We start from the raw sequence: 27623 nt of genomic DNA, 5'->3' as shown, positions 1-27623 counted from the left end.
TATAAAGCAGATCTGCACAACTTGGCAGTAGGTAGGGGCCAAAATTAAAATAAGCTAAATTTCTTCGGGACGCAGATAGGTTTTTAGCGCCTCACTTTCCAAAGTGAAGGTATAAAACTAAACATTAGAATACAGATAAACACACATTGACAGACATACAGTACACAGACTGAGAGACATACAGATGCACACACAGACAGACATACAGATACACACCCACACACTGACAGACAAACAGATATACATACACACTGGCAGACATATACACACACTGATAGACATATACACACACACTGACAGACATACAGATACACATACACTGACAGACATATAGATCCATACACACTGACAGTCAGTGTGTGTGTGTGTGTGTGTGTGTGTGTGTGTGTGTGTGTGTGTGTGTGTGTGTGTGTGTGGTGTATGTGCTTATGAGTGTTAATTTGACTTTAGCTGTTTGAAATGTGGTAATATGAGAGCCAAGGGCACTGATACATGGCAAAAAAGATGAGGGGCTTCATCCAAAAGGTAAATTTTATTAAATTTTATTATCCTCCCACATATACTTAAGCCCCTCCCAACAGCCAGACTTATAAATTATAACACCATATCTCTGAATTAATTCAAAGTATTATATAAATATATATTTATAAACTCCACACTTGCTGTAATAATGTCTGCTGTATTAAATCAAACTTGTTACATTAAACCTGCAGCCACTGCATCAACACCTTACACCCTCAGTGATACCCCACACTGCCCTGTATAATCAACTTCAGATATGATGCATTACAGTGATACTATCACAAATTATATAATTGGAGATGCTATTTCTCTCTCTGTATTAAAAGGACGATTGGAGCTGTAGTGTATGAGGGAGATAAAGGCTGTAGTATATATTTGGGGATCGGGGCTATAGTGTATGGGGGATAGAGGCTGTAGGGTTTAGGTGATACGGGCTGTAGTATATGTTGTAATAAGGGCAGTAGTGTATAGGGATAATATATGCTGTAGTGTGTGGGGGGGGGGGGCGGAAGGAGTTGTAGTGGGGTTATGGACCATGGTGGAATGATAGAGGCCATGGTAGGGGGAGTTTAGTGGAGTAGTGGGGCAGTGATGAAGGGGGTTGTGGCAGCAGTGTGAGGATAGGGGTTGTGGTGGAGGGATAGCTGCAGTGAAGGGGAATAGGAGCTGTTATGAAGGGGTTAGAGCAATTTGGAGGGATAGCGGCAGGCCGGCAGTGATGGGGAATAGGAGCTGTTTGTGTTAATAGGTTGGTTTCAGTCATGTTGTGTTTGTGGTGTAAGGTAATGTATGTGTGTCTAGGTGCTTTAGAGAGTGTGTGTGTATAGGGGGCATAGTGTGTATAGAGGATGGGGGCACCATGCTGCCATCCCTGGTGGTCCTAGTGGTCCTTCCAAAGCAGCGAGAGGGCCACAGAGAGACTGTTAACTTGCAATGGAATGCAGCTCACACCATTCACAGTCAAACACATGCATTAACACACAACTTGAAGTGGTGTGGCTGTTGTGATATGTATACTTCATTATATTGGTGATAATATATATATATATACATGTGTGTGTCACTGCTACCTACTGTTAAGATTTGCAATTTGTGTGTGTGTGTGTGTGTGTGTGTGTTATTGTGAACAATTAATTTTCTATTTACTAATTTTTCATTTTACTATTCGTTGTTTTTTGTTTGTTGTTTTACAATAAAGCGTTTGCCAGTTAGCCCTGGGCATTATAGATGGTATTTAAACGTATCTTGCCATAAGCCTTGATTGATCACTTTATGTAATAACTGAGATGATATATGGCAATATATGACTTAAACAGTCTCGCCACAATATACTTCTCACACCAGCATAAACTCTATGTTACTATAGATATCTAGACGGACTGACTGCAGGCAGGTTCGATTTAAGTTTGTATGATTCTGTTTTAAATTGATTACATTCTAAAACATTTTAAGATGCAAAAAAAAAATAAGTTTTTATTAATTTTATTTCTATTTGCCAGAGTATTCTTTACAGTGCAGTGTCATATAGTCAAACTTTAAATACCGTAAGTATAATCATTCTAGGTTAAGGTTTTGTGATTTTACTTTCAGATTAATGAATGTGTGAGTTAAAAAAAAAAAAAAAAGTTTCACTAAGTGAAAAAATAAGAATTATAAAATGATAAACCATTGTAAGTATAGAAACATGGAAGGGACAGATAATGTAATAGTAACATAACACATTAGTATTTAGACACCCCTCGTCTATCAAAGAGTTAACAAACGGTATTTTTTAAATAGTTCTAGAACTCTGAAGGTAGATTTGTAGCTGAAAGAAAAACACGTCCTGGACTTACAAACTCTTCCTGCTGCTGTTCTCTATATTTATCTGTAATGGGTATCACTTCAAAGCAGCAGGGAAGTTGATGAGAGGTGCTTTAGGGATTTGGATTGCTGGGTGGGGGGATAGGATGTCCCATAGGCCTGAAACCCTCCCAGGTACTTTGCATAAATAAATAAATCAGCCCTTTAGTGTGCAAGAAGGGAGGAGGGGGGACTCCAGCTGGCTCATCTGATCCCTGTAGTTCAGAAGTAGAGAGCACAGTGTGTCATGTTACAAAGGAGAGAGGATCACTCACACTGCACAGCTCCTGTCCCAACCATTCGAGACTTACACCTTCCTAATGGGATCGTTTCTGTATGACTTCTTAACAACTCTGACAAGTAACTGAATTTCATAAAGAAACAAAAACAAAAAAAGCTAAACAAAACAAAAAAACAACTAGCAGTACAGCAAGTCATCAGAACTTTCCCAAAACTTTTTTTTTTGTCTGTTAAAAGTTGGATCTATAAAAAAAAAAATTGGAGAGCACATCTATTTATTTGTACCTGGGACCTTCACCCCTGTATTCTGCTGGGCATGTACTGACTGAGCAGCTGCTATTGGATACCCCTGTCTTGTCTGAACCCTGGATTGTGCTGGTTTGAATAAGATTGTGGATTATTTATTGGTATTTATTTATTTATTGTTCCCCTGGACATGGAGGGGACTACGGTCTGGAGAGGTGCTGCGGGCAATGGTGCCTTAGGAAAGCATTCTAAAGACTCCCCCGTTAGGACAGAAGACTGTGTGAAGTGCAGCAGGTTCCCTGCACTCTTGGGATGTGGGATTGCTATGGTATCTGTATTTTCTCTGGTTTTTAGCCTCCTAGCACATTTTAGAACTTCAGATTTACAATCCAGGGTTTCTCATTTAGAGAAGCAGAGATACACTCAGCTATCAGCCTTAGTCTCTGCAGACCAAATGGAGACAGCTATTTTGGGAAGAGTTGACCAACTGCTGGAAGAGGTCTGTACACATTTACTTTTTGCACCTTTCTGTTTCACTTCAAATGTTTAACATTCACAGACCTCCTGTTCCATATACACCTTCCCCACACAAATGTATTTTTAGAAAGTATCACTGGCTAAGTTTAAGGAAAAAGTCTGAGGAGGAATTAAAAGCTTCCAAATTACTATTGAGAAAATAAGGGTTATGTATTAGTGGTATATATATATATATATATATATATATATATATATATTTTAGTTTTTATTTTAAATTGTAAGAACCTTAGTGCACCCTCCCAAACCTAATGTTACTGGCTAAAACTATAATAACAGAAGGGCTTAAATTTACAGTACTAAAAAATATGTCAGTAATGTTGTAATAAGGGATTTGCTTAGCTATGGGTTTGAATGGGTTACACGAGTTACATGAGTATTATAGCCCAAATCATGCATCCAATTACAGTGATCTAAATCCCTGCGACTGTACTACGTTAAACAGTATATGGAAAACATATTTATTCTTTACCGCAAAGGCATTTGATGCTTTTTGGTTTTCCAGATGATGCCTCAAATGAATGGAAATCTTAGCAGCAGCTGAGACCTACGTTCAGTACATTAGTTATTCTAGATAATGTAACATCAGAGCCTGCAATGACAGTAGATTAAAGATGATCATGGCACAGGCAATACATTCCTTCACAAATGACAGCAAAAATGTTGAGAACCTACATTAGCGTAAAATACTACTCATTGCATTCTATGATGTAATATAAATGGAGTTCCAATAACGCTAGATTATATAACCTATTATACATCATCATGCATCGCAAAATGAACTTTCTATCTTTACCTGTGATATTAATTTCTTTACTTATTCCTTGGGGAAACGAGACGTAAGATCTAGTTGATAATTATTAAGAATGCCACTGATGTTCTACGTTTGTTATGCAATTTGTAATGTCTAATATTTAAGGTGTGATTGTAACGAAATAATTCTGTTCGAAAGATACGTTGGTGTTTTTAAACACTGACAGCCTCAAGAATCAGTAGCTTGGAAGATAAACTTAGCTTTTAGAGAAAAGCACACAGGATATAATAATTGAAACCATTTTATTTATAAATACGAAGTCTTAATAGACTAAGCCACTTTATGTTCTGGATTCCATTACAGTATCACTGCTTTTCATACCGTCACTTATCACAGACTTTGAGTCTATTTCCTATGATAAAAATATATATCTCCAAATTCTTCCTTAGACGTAATAATGGATTATTCAGCAAAAGTTTATGGTAATCTTAAAAATTAACCAAGAAGTGATTTAGGCACAATACTGCTTTTAAATAAGTAATGTGCAGAAATGTACCGTTGAAGCTGGTTTAAAGACCTTATTTTAGCGAATAAAAGCCAATAATTTGATAGAATGAAGTGTACCTGTTAACGTACCTGTTTAAAATATTTATATACGCAATCGTTGAAGAAAAAATTAAAATGAGGTTTGAGACATCAGCACAGACGGTTTTAAACAGTCAGAATAGGTTTCCTTTAGCTAGTGGCTGTCTGCAAGTCCACTCACAAAACTATGATGTATGGCAGTACCGTGTATACTTCAATAGAACAGATGTACAATTATCCACCTTCAGGTTTTCAGAGATTCTTATGCTTAGTGTCAAGGTATCTAAAACAGCTGTAACATGTGCTTTTCCATAAATCTTTATAGGAGCTGTATAGAAGGTTAAACATTTTACCCCAATGGCATAGAATAATATCTGACGATGGCTTCTCTTTTCTGGTTTTACAGAAAGAAAGAAAAATATTTTTACGCTGAAGAATTTTTTTCTTTTGATTTAATTAAAAGTTCATGAAAAGTAATTGTCTTAACTAATTTAGTGTATTTTTGTATCCTGTGCTAATGGGTTCTCTTTGAAAACTCGTTAATCTGTGCAATTGAGTTTGAAAGTTTTTCTGGTGGAGGTCACACTCAGCCAAGCTTTTCTGCCACTAACTTCCTTAGTATGGACCTCTGGGAGTTCACACTCATTTTAATAAGGCTTCGCTTCAGTTCATACTCAAACATTTTCATGGATATTCACTATAGTGTCACTTGTCTTGAATTCACCGACAAGCCTAATAAAATGTAAAATTTTCACGAAAATCGAAAAATCGGATGTTTTCAGTTTGCTCTTTGGCGTAAAACGTCACTGCACTTTGAATTAAATCACCCTGTGATGCTTATTTACCAAACAAGCAAACCTTTTAACAAAATTACATTCTGAATGGAAAAAAAATTGACAGAAAAGTATCTGATTCGGAGAAGTTCTCTCACTTAGCTATAGTTTCAGCTTGGCTACTTTGGCCTTTATTTTTTTGCCATTTAAATTTCAATTGACTGCAATTCAGAGTTTTGTGAATAATCCAATTTATGTTTCGTACATTGGTCTTTGATCGTGGTTCTGGTTACCCTTAACTATTAGCGAGCAATTGTTTGGCTATTTCAGGATCCTAAGGAATGTGGTGTGTGAACATTGTGGTGTCGCGGTAAGGTATTCATGACATATCGGCGTGCACAAAATATAGTTTCCACTGTGCGATGACGTGATCTTTGAAAAACATAAGTGTAGATGAAATTATTAGGTTTGACTGACGATCCAAAAAATTAGCAATATATAATCATATAACTTAATCATGGTTAATAACAGAGATAATAAATGTATATTGGCTAAGTATAATCCACTAAATGTTATATAACATGTTATGTAACAGAACTTGGCACAGAATGAACTACAGCCTCCAGAAATTTATTTTAAAAATTCACAGTTACAAAGGGAAAATGTATAAACATAAGTATATTGGCTATACCAGTGATGTAAGGATGGTTAATGCATGGTACTGCATAGAACCCCCTGCTGGAATCGCATTCGAAATCAACCTGTGGTATCAGATCTGCACTGTTTTCAAAAGTAATGGTCATGATGTCATATTATAGAGACCAGTCACGGCCAACAGTTCTTATTTTAGGAATTAAATATTGTAGCGCTTTCAAAATTGGAGAGGGAAAAAAAGCCAGGTAGACCCCAAGACAAACTTGGAAACTAGCGACCAGCTAAATGTACCTGTCCAAGTTAAATGGTACTTTGATGTTATTATTATTAATATTAAATATTCTGGGTAATTTCCTATAATTTATAATGAGATTTTAAAAAGATGTGTCTGTACTCAATACTAAACAGGAACAAAATAATCCACATCAGGTATGCATTTTTCCATCACAATTTTGACAAGTTGGTCTAAAATGTTAAAATTCACTTTGAATTCCCAACAATTTACACCGTAACGAGTATGTTACCATAGATCTACACATGTTCTCAGGGGGAAAAAAATCTCAACACAAGAAAAATAGCACCCCAATTGTGCACATTACAAAAAATGATGGGGCAATAGATTACATAATGTGAAGGGTTTAGACCAACTTTAACTCCGTAAGGACTAGTGGCTTGCAATACAAGATAATTAGTGTAATCCTTGCCTCTCAAAGGGTTAACGTGATATATATTTAACATCAATAAACACTCGCCTTTTGGTTGTAAAGATGTAGGTATTTTTTGCAAAAAAAGACAATTGGAAGCTCCCTCTTTTGAAATCCAATTGTTTTCATCATTAGCATATGTTATGCATCCCAGGGAGGGATTTCCTGTTGGTCAGAATTGGCATCGGCCTACAGGCACCTGACCAGTAGGGGGCGCCTGTTTCCAGCACTTATAAGGTGACTTTTTGCACTTAAATTGGATGGTGTGGAGATAAGTATCAGGAGCCTTCATTAGTCTACTCTTTAGTCCAGTCAGCCTTAATAGCAGAGCTGCAGTAACAATTATCGAGGGTGCAAAACTCTGACCCAGATCCTCTAGTGTCTGTGTGTGAGACTGGACAGGAAGAGTAAGGAATCATTTTCTATCTGCCCACTAGTAACCTCTCACACAGGAAATGTCTTACAGAGGATGCTTTATCTGATACACACTGTATCATAGACATAGAATAAATAGACGCCGCTCATCTATGGCATTGACTGCTAAGAGGTGAGAAATGCGGGCGTCATCTTGGACCGGGCGCCGCTCTACTCAAGCTATTGAAGAACACTTGGAAAGTCCATCTCACAAAAGGTAAGTGAAGGACTTGGGCCACTTATAGTCCTTAATACCCCTACCCCTACCCACACACAGTGTTAATACCCCTACCCACACAGTGTTAATACTGTGTTAATAGAGCGGCGCCCGGTCCAAGATGGCTCAGCACTCAATGCGGCGTCTATGTATTCTATGTCTATGCACTGTATAACTACTAATATGTATAACCATTGCTGCAGCTCTAAATTCATCAATCTGAGAAATTTACAGAAGATATAGGAGGTTGAGTACTTTGCCATAAACCTTCAAACCTTTAAACCTGAAAATAAATAACTAATCCTATGTTTATTTAACTCCTCTTAAAAACTAAGCACCTCAAGTACCCCCAATACTAAATTTAACCTAAATCTAACCCTAAACTCAATCATAAACAACCTTTATACTACAACTTCAACCCCTCTCAACCTGTTAATCTTCTTAACGCTAAACACCCTATGTAATTTATCTCAGACCGTAACCCCTCCCTTACCTTTATCCCCCCACCCCATTTACCCTAACCACTTCTAACATTATATTTAACCCTGCTTGCAGTTAGACAGATTCCAGCACCGCATTCACAAGCACATTACAAGTAGTGCAGAAATAAGCACATACATACATGTATACATATCCAGTTGTAGAATATGAATATGTTTTTAGGTCTGCAATGTCCAGTTAATATATCAGTTATAGTTTATCTGTCTTATTTTGGTTTTGGGGAGCATGGGGCGCCTTAGAATTTTGTGTCTACAGGCCCCTGACATGTAAACCTGGCCCTGATGCAACCGCATTTTATATATATTTATAGATATTTGTTTATGGTAATGGTATACAGGTCACAGACACATTATATTGATCTCGTGCAAAATTATACAAAATAAAATAGTTCGGAGGTCCCTGAAATGCAATGTACAACAAATCAACAAAGCTCTTTCTCAAAACTTACAGACCAGATTCTGAAATGCCTGTCTGATCTTGGATATCTGACAGCTGTCAATACAATGTGTTCTTTTCTAGACATCTTTAGAGTGACTCAGAATGGCTTACAATATGTCTACTTAACCAATGCTGATTCAGAAACACAGGATGATTCACGCTTGTGGGATTTAAATTACGTGATGGGATAAGATACGTTTTTTATTCTGGTAGCAATTTCTTGTAGATGGATTCTGCCAACTCATAAACGTTGCTGTCTCATCCTGGTGGCTTGAAAATGGTGCCGCGGTTTAGACTTTGGGAATCTTAATATGACCGCACTCAGCCAATAAAAGCATTCTGTGCATAGGAATTGAAAATAGCCAGCTGAGAACACTTGTTCTGGGCTAGCTTATGAAGTCCCTATAAAGCTAACAGGACACCTCCGGTTGTAGAGGGTTAAGCTCAGTACCTGCAGAGTTTCAAAGCTAATCGCTGCACAAACAGACTCCAGGCACCATGACCATTTCAAATCAATGAAGTAGTCATGGTGTTTGGAGGAAGCCTTTAAGTTGAAGTTAAAAACCATGTCAATAGTTACATGAAGATTTTGCCAGAGTTTTATGAAAAGGAAGTGGTGAAATAAGTTGCAGGGAACATAAAGATATAAATTTCTAATTAAAGCGGTCTCTCATTTTTGGGGGTCTGTATATTTCACAAATATTCCAGAAAGTGACAGATCCAGTGTGGGTTCAGGAATGGGGAAGGGAGAGGTAAGTTTTACTTGCCTCAAACTGTCCCATGCAGCCACTGCAATCTTCATCTTGATGTCCTTATCAGCTCCTGGTGCTTCATTTGAGGCCTATGCAGGAGCCTCTAAAGTTCGATTTCTCAATCCCACAGCCGTCTTGTTACAGCTGCTGGGATTGGACATAAGTTGATGGCAGAGCTAACCCTTTTGTTAAACATTGTAAACCTCAGATGCATAATACGACAAAGTAGTCCCTATGTGACAATGACAGTGAACCTCTCATAGCTTTAGCTGCAACCATTTAATTCATGGAAAAAATATATATTTGTAGCTTGTTTCATGACTTCCAAGAATTGAGCTATTCATGGTAAGGTCTGCTGAGCATTGCACCAGTTACCCTCTTACACCTCAGTCTTTTTCACCTCCCTCATATGATCCCAATTTTATCCCTTCATACAATGTTGGGTTGTATAAACTGGGTAAGCAGCATAACATTTTTTATTTTGAAAATAAAGCTGATTATTTTTTTTGTGATTGGTTGTTTGTTCCAGTACTTGAGTCATTTGAAGGGCTAATGAGATTGGTCAGCCTATTACATGCTTTGACTAAATGCTAGAGGATAAGTCTAATTATTTGGATTCTTCAATTGGTTTTATTATTCTCTTAACTTCCCAAAGAGTCAATTCATTTTTCCAACTAATTTTCATCTTACCTTCAATGTGTATTTTTCCCCCCAATTTTAATTCCGAGTGACTGTTGGTACATTGCTGTGGGTGACTAGATATAGTTGCTTAGACCAATCCTGAAACTATTCTCCGTTAATTACCTTGGATATTTCCATTCATATCCTGAGAAATTAATATGAATGTTAGGGAAAATGGGTACATAAAAAAGAAAATACTTTCATAAATCAGTCGGGAAGAGAATATTGGGTCGATGCTGGTAGATACGATAGAATGTTAGACACGTTGTACACAAGGTTAAATTGAATTATTGAACAAATCTTAAAAGCTTCCGAAACTTGTTAAAGGATATTGACACACCATTTATAACATTCTATGTTAAATTGAAAACAGATTTATTTTCTAGCTACAGGGGCACTTTAAGTTTAGGAAAGCTGAATGTCTATCCAAAATGTATGATTTTCATTATCATATTGCCTTGTACCACATCCTCAGTGAGCTTCCAGCATCTTCACATTTTCACTTGGCATGCCAGAGAGTCATGAACTTTTTAACGTTCCATTAACATAGGCTTATCGTCCCTTTATGAAAAGTATTCACCAGACCAGGTTTACTTAGACTGGAGGTTGTTTGTACACGTGTGTTTTGTATTAGTTCAGTTAACAATAAATTTAATTATCTACTTTGTATTTCAAGTAAATGGATCAAGTCTTCTGACTTTATTTTAATATATCCACCAAAACACCTTAAACCACTCTTGCAAATGAGTTTAATTAGTGGCCTGCTGATGTACAGAATTACTACTCCCAGTACTTTAAAATCCCTTCCACATTCCAAGGTATGTACAACTAGAGGACATTGCCAAACTCTTCATGTCTGAATACATTAACACTCCAAATTCAGGGTTCCACAAAGTGTGTACAATTTGTAAGACTTTGTAATAATAATAGCATGCATGCACATATTTGCAGCTCTATTATCTCTAAATTCAAGCCACAAAGTAAGTGAGACTTGCATGTGAGAGTGCTCTCTGGCTCACAAGCCAACCAATCAGAGTGCCCTGACTGAAGCTGCATTGTGTTTGAAAGCCCTTATAAGGGCTTTTCCCGCTTTGCAAGCCTAGTCTGCTCAGTGACCTAGATGAGCAACATAGATATTTTTACATCGGAACTTAGTGGATTGTTTTCTTTGCCTTTTGGGGCTGAAGAAAAGAAGGGTTAAGAACACTTATTATGGGTTCTAGAGGGGGGCACATGGGCTGTGGTGGGGATACAAGGGGCTAGGACAGGGGCTTCTAAAAAAAAATAAATGGATTTTAAAATATAAAGTTCACCCCCCCTCTGAGGCTTACCTTGGGCCAGGGAGGGTGAGACAGGAGCTGGAGCTTACATCCAGCAGCCACTGAAGTCGGCCGGCCTCTCCGGATGTCAGAAGGAGGAGGCGTGACTTCCTCTGCTCTTCTCCCAGACTACCCAGCGGTCCTGGGAGAAGAGCAGTGTAAGTCACGCCACATCCTATTGACATCATCAGGAGAAATCAGCCGGCTTCACTGGCTGCATGCTGCAGGGAGGGTGAGGTGAGCTGAAAGATCCGAGTGATTTGGATTTTTGCACCCCCCTGCTCTGGCGCCCTAAGGTAGTCGCTTGTGTATGCCCTTCACAAAAAATTGTTGATACAGCTAGCAGGACGAAAAATAATGTATGCTTTTTAAAATACATTTCCAACATTTTCCCATTGCATTTTATGGGGTCTGCTGATGCATATGTGGTACATCAGAGTTTGCAGGAATCTATGATCTGCAAACTTTCTTTGTCTTAGGGATGAGCATAACCACCTAGCAAAGCTAGTGGGTATGCGGCAGTCTCCCGGAGTCAAATGCCAGAGCTGAAAAGGCTCGCGCTGTGCATCTGCACAGCAACAGCCTTTCAGCCAATCAGGTAATCAGGAGAGCCGTGCTGAGCGCGGGATTCCTGATTACCTCAGATTTTTAAAATTGGGAAAACTGCGGATGGTTAGCACATCCCACGAAGTACTAAGGATAAATATTTCCGACAGTGTACGGGAATATATTTAAACGTCTAAACGCAAATAAAACAGTTCAAGATGCCAATAGTACAGGGGAACAAGAAAATATTTAATAAATCATGAAGACATACAAGATAGACTTGAAACTTTGTATAAAACAGCTGAACTGAAAAACAAGGCAACAATGTATGCCAAAGGAGAGTAACAAATGAATAGTGGAAACATTCAACAAATTGCAACGAAATAAGTTCAATAAAAGAGAAGAGAAATGTTGAAACAAGTCTCAGCAAACATATTCTTTATGCAGGGAGTCCATGCGAATATTGAACCGACGAGACTACTTGCATCCACTTCTCCTATTTAGGTGGATCTTTGGTTTGTTGGTCCGGTCTTGGAGTACGGCTATAGTCTGTAAAAAACAAAACAGAGAACGGTTATCAAATGTTGAATAAGCACCAGATAACCTTATGTTTTAGAAAGCAAACTACCACCAGCAGGCAAAACTCTTAACTTGGAGGAGGGTGGGACGGGCGCTATTGCTAGGTGGTTATGCTCATCCCTAAGACAAAGAAAGTTTGCAGATCATAGATTCCTGCAAACTCTGATTTGTCCTCCGGGAGGCATAACCACCTAGCAAAGCTAGTGGGTAGAATAGCACACACCTGGTGGTGGTCCTAAGAAACTGAAGGCGTTCAACTTCTGATGGCCTCCAGTAAAATCTAACAAAGGTTTTACTGGACAACCATCTTGCAGCTTTTAAGATAGTAGGGAGAGGAAGGCCCTTTCCTGCTGCTTTAGTAGCCGAGGCTCCCCTAATTGAATGGCTTTTGAACACTGAAACATCAATTCCAGCCGTAGACATGGCGGAAAGTATCCAGCCTCTAATTGTATTAACCTTGGCTGGACGAAAGGGATTCCTTGATGTAATGAATAATTGACTGATATCATTTCTAAATCCAGCAGAAAGTTGAAGGTACGATTGTAACAAACTGACTAAACATAAGCCTGGATCGGAAGAATCTTGGACCAAGTCCAGTTCTACCGGACCAGGAGAAAAATGGGATGTTTTTTGTCTGCCTTTTAGTATAATATGGAAACCTCCCGGGGTCCTGGACAACCAAGGTTCTGAAGTATGGATTTGAGTTAACTCTGCTCCTCTAGCTGCCAGGGCCAAGGACAGCAGAGAAGCCAACTTAATAGCAGTCCATCTTAAATCAATTTTAGCATTATCCAAAGACTTAAGGAAATTTAATAAGACATCTACATCCCAAGTAGATGTGTAGCGTGGGGTATATGGGCGGCAGACGGCTAACCCTTTTAGTAATCTCAAATACAGGGCATCCTGAGTAAGGTTGGGGATCAGGAAGTTTAAGGCAGATCCGTAGGTCTTGATTGAACTGACAGATAAACCAGAATGGAACTTAAGGGTAAGAAATTCTAACGCCAAAGGAATGGTATCAGATCCTTGTGTGTTAGACAGAAAAGAAACCTCCCATTCTTTGAATTCCTCGATCATCTTTCTATATCTTACCCTAGTTCTACGTCTTAAAGATGAGTTAATAATATCCAAGACCTGATCCGATAAAAGGGGATGTGTTAACAGCCTACCAGGGCTGCGATCCACATTAGCTGCGGGAGCTTGAGCAGAAGATCGCTGGTTCCCTGAAAGCAGTCCACTGTCATGCCTAATGGGATCTTGATTCCCTTGACTAACTGGTGGATCAAGGGATACCAGGGTCTGGAGGTCCATACTGGATAAACGAGAACTAAGCTCTGCACCCTGTCCCTGCGGATCTTCTCCAGCACTTTCATCAGTAAAGATGGAGGGGGGAAAGCATAAGGGGCTGGAACATCCGTCCATTGGAAAGACATTGCGTCCATTTTCCAAGCTCCCTTTGTCCAGGTTCGGGAGACGAACCTGGGGGTTTGAGCAGATGTTTGGGATGCAAACAGATCTACCTGTCTCTGGCCAAAATTGCTTTCTATCCGTTGGAAAAGAGCAATCTTTAATTGAATCGTTGCCAGGGACAGACTTTGGCGAGAGAGAGAGTCTGCAAGCTCGTTCGCCTCTCCCGGAACATATTCTGCGAAGACCTGAACGTTGTTTGCTAAGGCCCAGGACCAAAGATCTAGAGCCTCTAAGCAAAGACCCCTTGATCTTGTACCCCCTCTGTGGTTTATATAAGCCACCGCTGTCCTGTTGTCCGAATTGACTTTTACCAACATCGGTGACTGGTTTAGAGGAACTAGGCCCTTGAGAGCTAATTTTATAGCTCGTAACTCCAAAATGTTTATATGGAGGTGACTCTCTTGGTCTGACCAGATTCCCCTTATGGCGTTCTGGGATGTAAACGCACCCCAACCGTGACTTGAGGCGTCTGACGTCAGAGTGACTGTCGCAGGTTGCTCTAACAGTGGACGAGGAAGTGGAATTTCTAACTCCAAAATGGACTTCAGTTCTTCTCTGACCTTCTTGGGGAGAACAAATTTTGATTCCCAATGGCCACCCTGTCTTAGTCGGTTCCCTAAAAACAGCTGACTTCTTCTGCAAAGTAAGGGGGAATTGTTGTATGCTGGTGTTAAAGCTATTAATTTCCCGATAATCTTTGCTAGGTCTCTCAAGGACCAACTCTGGTGCCTGAGAGATGAGTTGAGATGTACCAGTAGTTTGTCCCATTTGTCTCGAGGGATTCCAAGAGACATAGTCCTGGTGTTCAGTATGAAACCCAGAAAGAGGATGCTTTGAGTGGGAATTAGGACTGATTTCTGTAGGTTTACTACAAATCCTAGGTCTTGTAAAAGGGAAGCAAGGTAATCCCTTTGAGAAGCAAGGGCTTCCCCATCTGGATGCATGAGCAGGATGTCGTCTAGATAGTATAGACACATGAAACCTTTTAGTCTGGCATGAGCTATCACTGATTTCATAATTCTGGAGAATGTGTATGGTGCGTTGGATAGGCCAAACACCAAAACGGTCCACTGCCACACTTTCCCTTTCCACTGAAACCTGAGAAAACGCCTGTGTTTCTTGGCTATGGGGACTGAATGGAAGGCATCTTTTAGGTCTAACTTTATGCAGAAAAAGGCTTTCTGTACTAAGCCTGGAAGATCTGATAAACCCTCCATCCTGAACCTTTTCCTTTTGATGAAAGCGTTCAGAGGCCTCACGTTTAGGACCGGTCTCCAGGAACCGTCTGACTTTGGTATTGGGAACAATGGGCTGACCCATCCTGTAATAGACGTGTCTGCCAACTCTATTTTCCCTTGACTTAAAGCTAAGGAAAGGGAGGCATCTAGCACTGGGTTCACCTCTCTGAGGGGTGCAAACTTCTGGACTGGGAACCTTAAAAGGGGGAGTTGTAAACCCCTTTGAAAAATCTTTAGGACCCATTTGTCTGAGGAAATATCCTTCCAATTTAGTGGCATATGAGGAGGCACACTTACTTGAATGCATGGGTTTTCTTTTGGAGGCTGAACCGCCTCTGGAATGCGCTCCTCTGCCACCGCCTGGGAGCTTATGTCTTCCACTGTAGTGGCGGTACTGGGCCTGGTGAGAGGCTTCTCGGGACGCTCCTGCAGCCCTATAGGGGCGACCCTCTGTCCGAAAGGGCTTTTTGTAGCCAGGGACGGTCTTCTTGAGCTCTGAAAAGGATCTCCTTGCCTTGTAACGGCCTTTAACCTCCTGAATGAACGAGGGACCGAATAGGTGAGAATCCTCCAAATTTGGGAACTCATGCGATTTGGGGGCTAGGTCGGACAGACCAGCTGCATGGAGCCAGCGTGATCTGCGGATGTTCGATATATAATTAAAGGCTTGGCCGATAATTAGCACTGCCCTGCCAGACGCTTTTAAAAGGGCCATCTTAGATGCTAACAGAGATGAAGTGGAAGGTTTCTGGACATTGCCTTCCTTTTCTGCCTTATCCAGCATCAGTAATAGCGGGCCCACAGCATCAGCAATTTTAAACTGTATATTGCGAAAAGTCTGGTCTGTGGGATCAGAGGATACGCTGCTCCCTGTGATGGATAACAGCGCAGGGTCTACCTCTGGGGCCATTAAAGCCTGAATGTCCGGGATACCGATGTGGTTCCTGAGGAGAAGATCATCTTCCTTAACCAAGGGAGATCTGAAGGCTAGTTTAGCAAAATCTCTAACCTCAGAGTCGTGCTCCATAGCCCATCTGGAGTGAAATAATTTTGATGGGAGAGTCTTTCCTAGGAGACTTACTCTGGCCATCTGAACGTTGCTTAGCTTCCCTCTCTCAGTGGAAGCCGCTGAACGAACCACTTCCTCGGATTCCCAGTCTATTTCTGGAGAGCCGTATCTGGAACTGGGACGGCTTTGGGAGGAAGAGTGAGCGAACGCTCTAGAAGAGGAAGGAGAGGGACTATCTAACCTCCAACGAGATTTGCCCTTTTCCTCTGGAAGGTGTTTCTGGTGCTCAAACGAGGGAAACACACTATTCCTTTTTTGGGGTCCTGTCCCTTTAAATTTTCTTTTACTCAAACGAGTATGAGGGAAAGGAGAAGCGGAGAAGTTTTCCTCAGAGGAGGAACTGTCGGAAGAGACCAGCTGTCTTCCTTTATGTTTTTTATTTAAAACTGGGACCAAATCCTCCTCAGATGATGAAGAGGAAAGTTCCCTGGCAAGGAAAGCTCTTTTATGGAGCTTTCTAACATTGATGGGGCTGCCTTTAAGAGAGGCATCCACTAAATCTGTGGCAGACACAGAAATAGAGTCCTCCATCAATGATGCCATTTTAAAAATCTGAGGTAATCAGGAATCCCGCGCTCAGCACGGCTCTCCTGATTACCTGATTGGCTGAAAGGCTGTTGCTGTGCAGATGCACAGCGCGAGCCTTTTCAGCTCTGGCATTTGACTCCGGGAGACTGCCGCATACCCACTAGCTTTGCTAGGTGGTTATGCCTCCCGGAGGACAAAGATGCTTCAGAGTTACTTAAGATTAGTGGAAATTGTTTTCAAAAGTGAATGAAGACTACTTTCAGAGTTATTAAAAGCCACAAACTGTCTTTAATTTACCAAGGAATAGTAAAGTTAAGGCCAAAATAAATAGCTGGAAAAATAGCAGACTAGGAGAATTGATCAATTTCAGCTATTCCAGTTTAACATCTCAATTCTTTGAATATTTTTTTTTCTCTTAAAGGGACACTACAGTCACCCAGATCACTTTAGCTTATTTAAGTGTTCTGGGTACAGTGTCCCTGTACCACTTATTCCTGCAATGTAAATCCTAGTTTTTGAGAAACTGCAATAATTACATTGCAGGACTAAGACTGCCTCTAGTGGCTGTCAATCGGACAGCCACTAGAGGAGCTTCCTGGTTGCTAATGGACTTTAGATTGCCTAGCTGATGTTGGACGTCCTCACACTGTTCATGATGGCATCCAGCATCAGTAAAATCCCCATAGGACATGCGCATTATCCTCCCCTATCAGATGACGTTGGAGGAGGTGAGGCGTCATCCCAGTGCACAGGGACATTAGTGCTAGAATCAGGTATGGGGGGGACGCAAGGGAGAGGGAGACTAGAGGGCTCTATAGTATTTATTCTCTTTTTAGCTTTACATACATACTTCATTCATTGATGAAGTTGCATCATGCTTACAGATGAGTAATTTCCTTATCTAGAGGTAAACTAATGTAACAACAATGTAAAGCGTTGGTGGCTGTGTTTTTTTTTTTTGTGGGTGTGGTGATTTTCACAAAGCAATCACTTATTTCACGTTCTAAATAATTTACAATAGCACTTATATTAATGAAATGTACAATGGCACATCATTGTATACGTGTTTAGGTAGTTTAGATTAAGTTTTATTCAGAATACAATTTTGTTGAAAGGTTTATTCCAAGCACTATGAACACTTCAGTGGTCTGAAGTAGTTATGGTGCCTGGAGTATGATGTATTTTGCTATGAAATGCGTCATATGAGTCACATACTGTCCTTTGCTGCTGGAATTTTAAATCCACCTCTGTAAGTGTCAATGGGGTGGCATTAGCGAGCCTGGAACAAGAGTTGTGAGCTGGCTGATGTCAAATCTGTGCATAATTTTATGCACAGGGGGCATTCATTGGCCGAGAGCAATCAAGAAGAATAAGTGGCAGGATTGGCATCCAGCTTCTGCAGCTCTGTAGAAGCTAGATGTTGTAGGCCTGCTCTTTAGGACCTGATGTCCAGCAGGGACCCAGGTAAGCAGGCAAACGATTGTAAGATAGCTTTTTACCAAGGAATGGCACCAAGGTACTCCTATCATCATAGCCAGTACAGCAGGCTGTAGTGATTATAACGACTGGAGTAATCCTTTAACCGTTCACATTTCCATTCAACTTTACTATTTTTTTCTAGTCATGAGAAATCTATCATATAAAGCAGCAGATTGACATTTAGTTGCTATACAGGATGCTTTATATCATAGGTATAGGAACTGGTGGATGGGAGGTGTAGCGGATTACGTTTGGCTGTCCATCACTTCTCATATTTGCAACTTTATTCACTGTGGTTTTGGTTCATATACAATGTATTTCCTAAGCATTTGTCTGGTTGTTCGGTAAAAACACAAAAGATACAAAGTTGCGTACCTCCGTTCGACATACGAACAAACTACCGAACAACCAGACCACCCCGGAGAGATGTGCGGCTCTATTTACCCTCCCCATCGTTCTTCACACCAGCCTAGTCGTCGAGTGTCTGGAACCCAAATCGGACACTCGACTACGCGAACACCGCAGAGACCTCCATACTTCCACCCGTTCGTGAGGAAATACACGAACGGCCGGCGTTCGGTAAAAAGATGCCCACAAACTAAGGGATTCATACGAATCCAGGCAAAGTCTATTCTGCCCAGTATTTTCATGTATTTTACTCCGCAAACAGAGACCGACCGCAAGGCCAGAATATGTGGAACTGCTTTCAGGAATATGTGGACACTTCCAGGAAATTCCCGAACCCCTGGTCCGATCTGGGTGATTATTTTAGTATGTTGCTCACCCAGATCAGGGTTATCAGGAGATGTATCATTTAGGGGTGTATGCCATGTCTTTGGGGTACATCTGGAAAACATGGTAAAATGGGTTGCATAAAAGCAGGGTATATGGCATTAAACATGAGTTCTGCTCCTGATACTGTGTGTCGTCCAGTTATTGGGAAAGGTGATGGGATATTCTTGGATTGTTTTATTTGCTGCTTATGCTGTTCTTTCTGTGTTAACTACTTGTAACTGAGCTACTCTTGGGTTATCAGCAGAGAAAGTCTATGTGAAACTAGTGCTCCGCTACAGGAGGGAGGGCCTACATGGACAAAGTCCCCCCAAAAATCTAATGTAACTTTAAAGATATGTTTCACTCTTTAAGAAATGTAAGAAAAACAAAACATATATTGAAAGAGTTTGTTTTTCCATTCTACTAATAGACCCCCTAGTAATAATTTATCATTTTGCCTGTAGAGTGTAGAAAATTCTTTGGTTTAATTTACGCTCCCTACATGAGGTGGGATTATTATTAAATGCTATCCCACACATCCCGGCCCCCCTGTTGTCTTTAAATCCTTTGATTCCTTTACATAGATATGTAATAAGACAAAAAAACATGAACACATTAAATGACATTACATACAATGTTAGAATGAGGTAGAATCTGTTCAGGTTTATTTTTCAACAGGATGAAGGGCAGTTAGAGTATAGTTTGATTAATACAGTGGTGGGGTATAGGTAAAGGGGAACGTTAACTTCTCTGAAATGTATACAGTTAAATAAAACTTTGAAAAACATCTATAACTTGAGTTACCTCTTTTATGATATGCGTTCTTTTAAATTTATATTAAAGTTTAAGTAAATGACATTGTAACGCAGTTCACACAAGGGAAAGCCTGGACAAACATTGAAAATAAAGAGGAGAAAGCATAGAGAAATTTAGACTTGTTCTATGCTGGCACCCAGGTACAAACATTGACAGTAGGCGAACATGCAGGTGCCCATTGCTATAGGCAATTTAAATTTTCACACCTCAGAAATGCATATGTGAAATATAGGGATACATAAACTAATATTAAAAAAATCTGGGAAGTGGCAGCCCCCCTTTAATACTATGAGTACGCAGAGGCGTGACCTAAAATAGTCTTTGACGGAACAAGTAAATGGCTCAAAGACGAAAGGCAAACCTGGAAAATAATATGCCAATTTTCCAACAGATAAAGCAATGATCAGATGTTCTTTAGATATTAAAGAGGTGAAATCTACAGGTTGAAGTAATGGAGGAGGTATGTTAGTCTAAGAGTAGAATGATGACTCTTGCCTTTGGGGTTTCCCTTCAATGATGCATACTTTACAGCTGTGTCTAGTTGTTGGAGTTCCCTTTAATAGGTACGGAGTGTTGTGTGTATGCTCGACAGATGTGTCTGATAGCTGTAATCAGTAAAATGTGTGAATGCTTCTATACAGCCTTTAAGCTATAGATCTGTAACAGTCTATAAATATCCATTAGTTAGATTATCCTGGGAACATCTGAACATACCAGAAGAATTGTTTGTACACCATGTTGCTGTGTTTCTGTGTAAACTGTTTGTCTAAGAATATTATATTTATTATTTATTTATTTATTACTGGTATTTATAAAGTGCCAACCGATTCCGCAGCGCTGTACAATTAGTGGAGGACGTAAAATATACACAGCCAAATACAAAAGGTAGAGCGGGCCCTGTCCGTAAGCTGAGATCTAGCCATTTAAGCTCTTTTATACAAAGTGCTTAGCTAGATAGCCCAGGAGCTTACAATCTAAAGGATACAGTGGGGATGTGAGACAAAAGGTAGCAGGGGAAATTTGGAAGTTATGGCTAAAGAAAGTAAATAGAGAGTTGCAGCTATTAGTAAAGTATAGAGGGAATGATGAGGGAATTGAGTGAGAATTTTAAACAGCTAGAGGAGCATGCTATAAAATTAGGGGGAACCTGGGTGGGCGGGAGAAGGGTCGGTTTGGTGGGTTGAGCCGAGTAGAATTGAAGAGGCTTTGTGTGCATTTGGTGTAGGGATCTGGGCCTTAAAGTTGCAGCTTTACAGGGTCACAGTTTGTTATGGGAAAATAGGAATTCTTCCTTAAAGGGACACTATAGTCACCACTACACTACCCACTACACTACCCACACAAAAACATAGATTTACATTATACAAAAGAAAATGTTGTCCCCATCTCTCATTTGTCACCTTTCATTCAGTCTCTGGCATGTGCAGAAGAAGAAAGCTGTAATCAGGTTAGCATAGAAATAATGAGGGGTCTAATGATAGGTAAATAAAACGAAGGAAAGATAAATTGGCAGAAAATATGTTGACAGAGTGTGCAAATGAGCACATTATTTAAACTCAGTGGTGTTTAGTAATTACACTAGTAAATAAAAAGTTAAACCAAAATATTTAGAAAGATTATTTAAATTGTGCTTGGCTTGGTTACACATTTTTAATAATTTTTATTATCGATAATCGAGCACTTGGATATTTTAAAGAATGACTCCCGGTAAGTGGCTTGAAACTGACCAATTTGTCCATTTCCTTCTAATAATTTAATGACAAAAAAGGCTAACTAAGTCGTAGGATGAAATTTAACAAATGTATATCTCCCAAGAGTTTGCAATCGGAACTTGAACTTGTGTCATTGGTGACACCCATAATGGGAGGATCTGTCTGTGAAGTGAAGGGGACATGTCAGTCTGGAGTCAATCACACAAGACTGACAGACAACCTTCCAACCAGCCCCGTAATTGCGGGACCTTGCAGAGTGTGCTGCTGATATGTTCTTTGCATGGTCCTAGTGCGTCTAATGATGTGGTCATGTTGTCCTGTGTAGGACAGTTCCCTGGTGTCCCCGCAATGCTGTGTTCATGGGAACTACAGTAGGACTGGACCCTGAAATCAGGACAGTCACGGCAAAGGGGGCATTGTTGGGAGCCTTGCAAATTGTTTGTGAACTCACTGAACTCTCTGTTGATGTGCTGTGCCATACATTTATTTGGAGAAGTGATTTGTTACAAATATTCTTCGCCATTATGGTATCACGTACACTAGACTGCAGCTGCTATGGTAAACAGAAATACAGGACAGACACTATTTTAAAGAGTAGATGTGTTCCACATAGCATTTGCATTGATAAATAACCCCTTAATCCTTTTACTCATTGAGTATCAAGTGTCAGCCATCCTGACAGAGGAACTTATCTCACAAATGCAACATGATCAACACATTTCCTTACATTTGACGCAAATACCCACAATGTAATTGGCAGTCAATCAAGATGGGAACATTTTCGTAGTAAGTTTGATACGTAATCAACATGATTGATTGAAATTGAATTTATGGAAAAGACCAGCCTATGTGAAAATTGTTCAAAGGAGACTCTTCACCTTCCAAATGTGTCTGGAATACACCTCTCACAATGCCTGAGAAATTGTTATATTTCAAAAACATCAGGTGGCCAACTCCCTTTGCATAATCTATAACATGTAAAAAAATATTGAGGTAATGCTAGCTTGTAATGTTAGTTTTCATTTATAGAAAAAAAAATACGTTTTCCATGTTTCTCTACCAAACTCCTGGCACCCACTTTAGGTGCAATGTTAGATTATAATTTAACTACAACTCCCATAAATCCTTAAGTAAAATTGCTTTCAATTTTACTCTGAAAAGCTAAGTGGGTATGATTGGCAGAGTTGTTATTATTATTATTATTAGTATTAATAAAGCTATTTATTTGTTCAGTAAGTGCTCATTGTAGAGGCTGTTTATCTCACTCCACCCTGCTCTCTCCGTGGTCTTCTCACTTCCTTTGATGAGATCATCAGTCTTGATGATCTCAGCCATTCCATTGCTTTCCTATAAGAAAGCATTGGGAGGTCACTTCACATGCGCAGCAAGACAATGAGCTGCACCAACCAGATGATGTTTATGAGACCATCTAACTGAAAAAGCAAAGATTTACTTGGTTATATCTGCATACGTGCCTCTACTACATGCATTTAAACCCTGCAATTTTAACATTCCTGCAGAATGGTAATGATTTACTTTGCATGGTTAAAACGAGAGGGACATGACACCCAGACCACTTCATTGAGATGAAGTGGTCTGGGTGCCTATTGTGTCCCTTTAAGGATTTGAATGAATTGCCCTCTTTGACATCAAACCCCTGGGCTGTAATCTTCCTCCACTTATGTCTACTGCTGTCAGTAACTTGTTGCGATCTGCAGCCATTTGTTAGTCTTCTATTACTCTATGTGAGAATTTGTCATTAACTGTGTGTATTAAATCTCACGTGTACATCAATTCCTCATCATAGTGCAGGCTTCCCCAAACTCCAGCCCTCCAGATGTTGCTGAATGACAATTCCCATGATTCTATGAATGAAATAGATAGACTGAGAATCATGGGAACAATGACGCCAATAAGAATTTTTTTTTTTTTTTTATCGTGCAAAAAGAAAAGAGGAAAAAATAAATTAAAAAAAAAACAACAATCAGGATTCTTTTTCTTATTCAGATATATGTTCAAAACTTTATTATTTCTTGAAATTCATTTTTAAAATAGTAATCTGTTAATCACAAAACATGCCCACCAAAGAAGATACCAGTGTTTTGGAAAGTAGCAGAATTGCTCTCCAACAGGAAATTACAAATCATTAAATAGCAACTTCCTATTGACCTGTACGTTGTTCCTACCCTGAAGGTAAGCATCTCGGAGCCAAAGATCCCCAGTGACCAGGCTTAGATAAATAAATGTAGAGTTTTGTGTTTTGTTTATAATTATCTGCATGCGTTTATGCATGGAATATCTCTGTGTGTACAAAAATCCCCTCTGTTAAAATGTACTCGGTCAAAACTCCTTTACTAATCCATTCATTGATAAATAACTGAATGCTGACTGGTGCACATCCATTCAGCACTTAATGGGTTAAACTCTGGATTTCCCACTTCCTGAGAGTTCAAACTAATGTTTCCATGTTAGCATTTCTGTTAAATATACTATGTTAAAGCAGGAAGTATATGCAGTGTCTGCCAGCTGTGGGAAAATAGGGCATTTTGTGTCTTAAATTATACAAGCATCACTGCTGAATTCTACATTATTCGCCTTTTAGTCAAAAAAAATTTAAAAATAAAAAATGAATTATTAAAAAAAAAAAAAGAATTCAAAATCATCAGCATAACTATTGGCTTAAGAGAAAAAAAAATGTCAGCCTGCATATCATATCCTGCATATTGTTTTGTGTGTGTGTGTGTGTGTGTGTGTTTTTTTTTTCTTTCTGTATGTGAAATAAGTGGATATCCTGTATTTACATAGTTGTTTTTTTTTAAATTTAATTTATTTATTTTTGTTTCTTCCCCCCCCCCCCACTTTAAACATTATTTAAACTGCTTGCTTTCTCAAAGCAACAGTTTTTTTTTTGTTTTTTTTTTCTTAAAATCCAAAGAGAAAAAAATCTCTTAAAGACCGGATGGGACAGAATATCATTGCAGATAAGCATAATAAATGACACTGTAATGGGCTTAAATTGCATAGTATGTGTAATATATCTTCATATAAACTCCCCCCTGCTCACTCGGCCATCATTCAAAGCAGAGATTAAAGACTAAAACCCTTCCTACAATTACATGACACTCCAGTAATATTAGCCCACACTGTTTTAGAATGCATTTCAGTATACCCCCCAAGTGTCCAATTTTTTTCATGGTCAGTCCCTATTTTATGCCAAGATCCATATGTCGCTCTTTTCTACTCTATTAGCCATCTTTTCTAGTAGCTCCAAACTGAATGAAGGTATAAACAAGCTTTGTAGCAACAAAAATAATTTAAACTATAGAAAAACTAGGAATTGTGTAATGAATTTGTGTGAATAAGATACTTCGGTCACCTAAATTGACCTAAGATGACTCCCTTATCTCACCTCAAGCTACTTTAAAAGTGTTCCTCTTTGAAATGATGGGAGGTAAATTGTATGTCCCTCTGGCTCTTAGATACTTCACAAACTCAAAATTGCAACAAAATCCATGTTAATAGCAAGATGAGCCTAAAACATCAGTAGACTACAGACATAACACAATATAGACGTTTGTACAGAATCATAATGCAATATTGTGCTACTTTTTCTATGTGCATTCAAGACAGTGCAGGTAACTAGAATGCACAAAGGGTTCTTACCTATACTATGTAAATGAATATAGAAGCCAAAAAGTATTTTACAGTAATTAAAGTTGCAAGCAAAGTCTTGTCAGACAGCCCTGCTCTGTGAAATGTGACTGGTTTGTGCAGGACTTGGCAGTCTGTACAGGATGCTGCTATTTAGAAGTTCGTAGTGGATTTCTGCCAATGTTAGTAATATATGTCACACTTAATAATGAGCATCTCTTTTTTTTTTGGGGGGGGGGGGGGGGAGTACTAAGGGAGGGAAAAAGAGAAAGGCAATTTGAGACAGCACGCTCTTGATAATGCACAGAGTACACTTTAGGAGCTTTAAGTATTTTTTTTTTAATTGAATATTATTTTATGTTATAAACTCCCACTTTTACAATATTTCTTCTCACTTTTATTCCCTTGCACAATGTATGTAGCACTTTCATCAAAGATACTCTTAAAAGAGAAAGTTGGATGAAAGATCCTAGACATTGTCACGTTTTAATGTAAGCCCCAACCAGTTTTTGTGGCTGTACAAGTTACCCTCTACTTGTCTGTTATTTCTCTTCTGCACCCCTCTATAATGTTTAAAAATCTTTAAATAGAAATACATTTGGCTACAAAAAAGTAAAAATTTTAAAAATGATATGTAAAGGCGTTGAATATGCTTGGTGGGCTTAAACCAGCAATTTTTCTTATCAAAAATAGCAGATTTGAAAAATTCTTCCTTTCTACTAGTTTTCCGGCGAAGTCATTTTGGCTTAAAAGTTGACATTTCATTGTCAGGTTTCCGTAACCTGCTTTTTAGTGAATAACTGTGTGTTAGTGCGAAGTGGAAGATATGTGACATGATAGGGAAATCAGTCATACAAGACGGATGTATACATTAAGAAAAGATAGCATTCCATTAAAAGCAATGTCGTTAATGATTGTTATATGATGTCGAGTTATCATATATATATGATATATATATATATATATATATATATATAAAGATAAATGACTCCTGTAAAAAATCATGTTTATATCATCTTAAATTGCTTGAGAGTGTTTGCCCCTTGTGATTTACAGGCATAGTACATTACAAGACTTTTAGAAATTCTAGATTCACTATGGGCACTATAAATATCTAGATCCCACACGTGTACACTGGTCCTTGGCATTGGATCTAGACTTTTCCCACGCCATCGTCAGTCCATCTCTTGCTTTCAGGAGGCTCTTCCTAAGTTACATTCCCCTCCTACCCCGGCTGGGTGAGCTTCTCCTCTGTACTGATTTAAAGCCTCGTTGAGAGAACAGAAGGATACAGCTTTCCAAAGCACAGACTGGTATAGCTTTTTTCCCAGGATACCCCCAAACATTTGCTGAGACAGAATGCAGTGGGTCAGAGTAATGACTTTAATGAGAGGCACACAGGGTATTTATACATAACATTGTTTGATCTGTAAACTGTTAACAACCAATCACAAACAGTCTTGGGTTGTCACCTACTGGTCCAGATTGTGGCATTTATTGTAGATTGCATCATGTTAAACCCTTCACAGTCTCCAGCTCAATGTCTTTACTTTAAATAGCTGTCCAGGTATTTCCTAGAATATCTCGGCTTCCATTTGGTGCTCCCTCTAGTCCTGCAGATTGAAAGATGTCTTTTCACCACCTACGTAGTCAACATTTGGTGTACATCCAACATAAGGGGCAGAAGGAAACGCTTTTAAAATTTTACTGGGTTGACACAAAACGAGTAGCCAGGATAGGCATATCATCTCCTACATCGTTGGTTGTAGGGTGCACCGGAATAATGCCTTCTGGTGGGAAATGTAAGAATACCCCCAGGTAACACGAACAAATACAACAATACAGGCAAAGAACCCGCATGAACCCTTAAATGTTTCATTGGACTGGGATACTGTCACATACGGGTACCAAAAGAAGTAGCTCGTTTGTCTCCCTGGCCAGCAAGGAAACAGTCTTATCCAGCAGAGAGTGCTCCAAATGATCAATTTTGTTTTAACAAAATACACATGATGGTTGGATTATCATTTTAATTATTGAAGTTGATATGAAAATGCTTAATTGTGGCTAAATGTTAATTTGTATATTTATATATATTTTTTTTGCTTTTGAAAGTCCTCTTTAATAACATGCCATTGGTAGCTAAATTGCATGAAGAGGGAGAAATCTTGAAACCTGTTTTTTACATGAGGGATCGTTTAAAATGGTTGTATCAGCTGTGCACTGATTATGGCTCTGTTCACAAGGAGTGAAATTCGTTTTTTGTTTTTCTTCTTGCTTATTGTGTTTCAGAGATTGACGCATTCCACTTTAGAATTTGGCAACGATTTTGACTAAAAGCTTCGTACTGTTTTGTTTCATATGTGCAGACTGAAATTCTGAGAGATAGTGTAAACAGAACCTGCAAGGAATATGAATGAAATTTTGTTACAGTTACACAGACCTGTAAAACAAAACGTTTCCATGTGGTTAATGTTAGAATACATGAAATAGATGTTGCTACTATCTACTCCTTCACTCATGAATCATTATGTATTATTATATAAAGGAAGGAGTTCAAATATTTAGTAGACATAAACTCAGACACT

At 39.1% G+C, this 27623-nt stretch overlaps 1 protein-coding gene across 1 annotated transcript in view; it reads left to right on the top strand.

Annotated features, from left to right (window-relative positions):
• The first annotated feature begins 2616 nt into the window (after positions 1-2616).
• The window catches only part of LOC134574758 (collagen alpha-1(XIII) chain-like), a 103786-nt gene continuing 78779 nt past the window's right edge, over positions 2617-27623 (top strand). Inside the window, exon 1 of the mRNA XM_063433849.1 lies at positions 2617-3349. Within this exon, the coding sequence (XP_063289919.1) occupies positions 3041-3349 (309 nt within the window). The 5' untranslated portion in view covers positions 2617-3040. The remainder of the gene's footprint in view (positions 3350-27623) is intronic.

Source organism: Pelobates fuscus, chromosome 10, assembly GCF_036172605.1.
Source record: "Pelobates fuscus isolate aPelFus1 chromosome 10, aPelFus1.pri, whole genome shotgun sequence".
NCBI classification, from domain to species: domain Eukaryota; kingdom Metazoa; phylum Chordata; class Amphibia; order Anura; family Pelobatidae; genus Pelobates; species Pelobates fuscus.
This window is presented reverse-complemented; position numbering and strand designations above follow the sequence as displayed.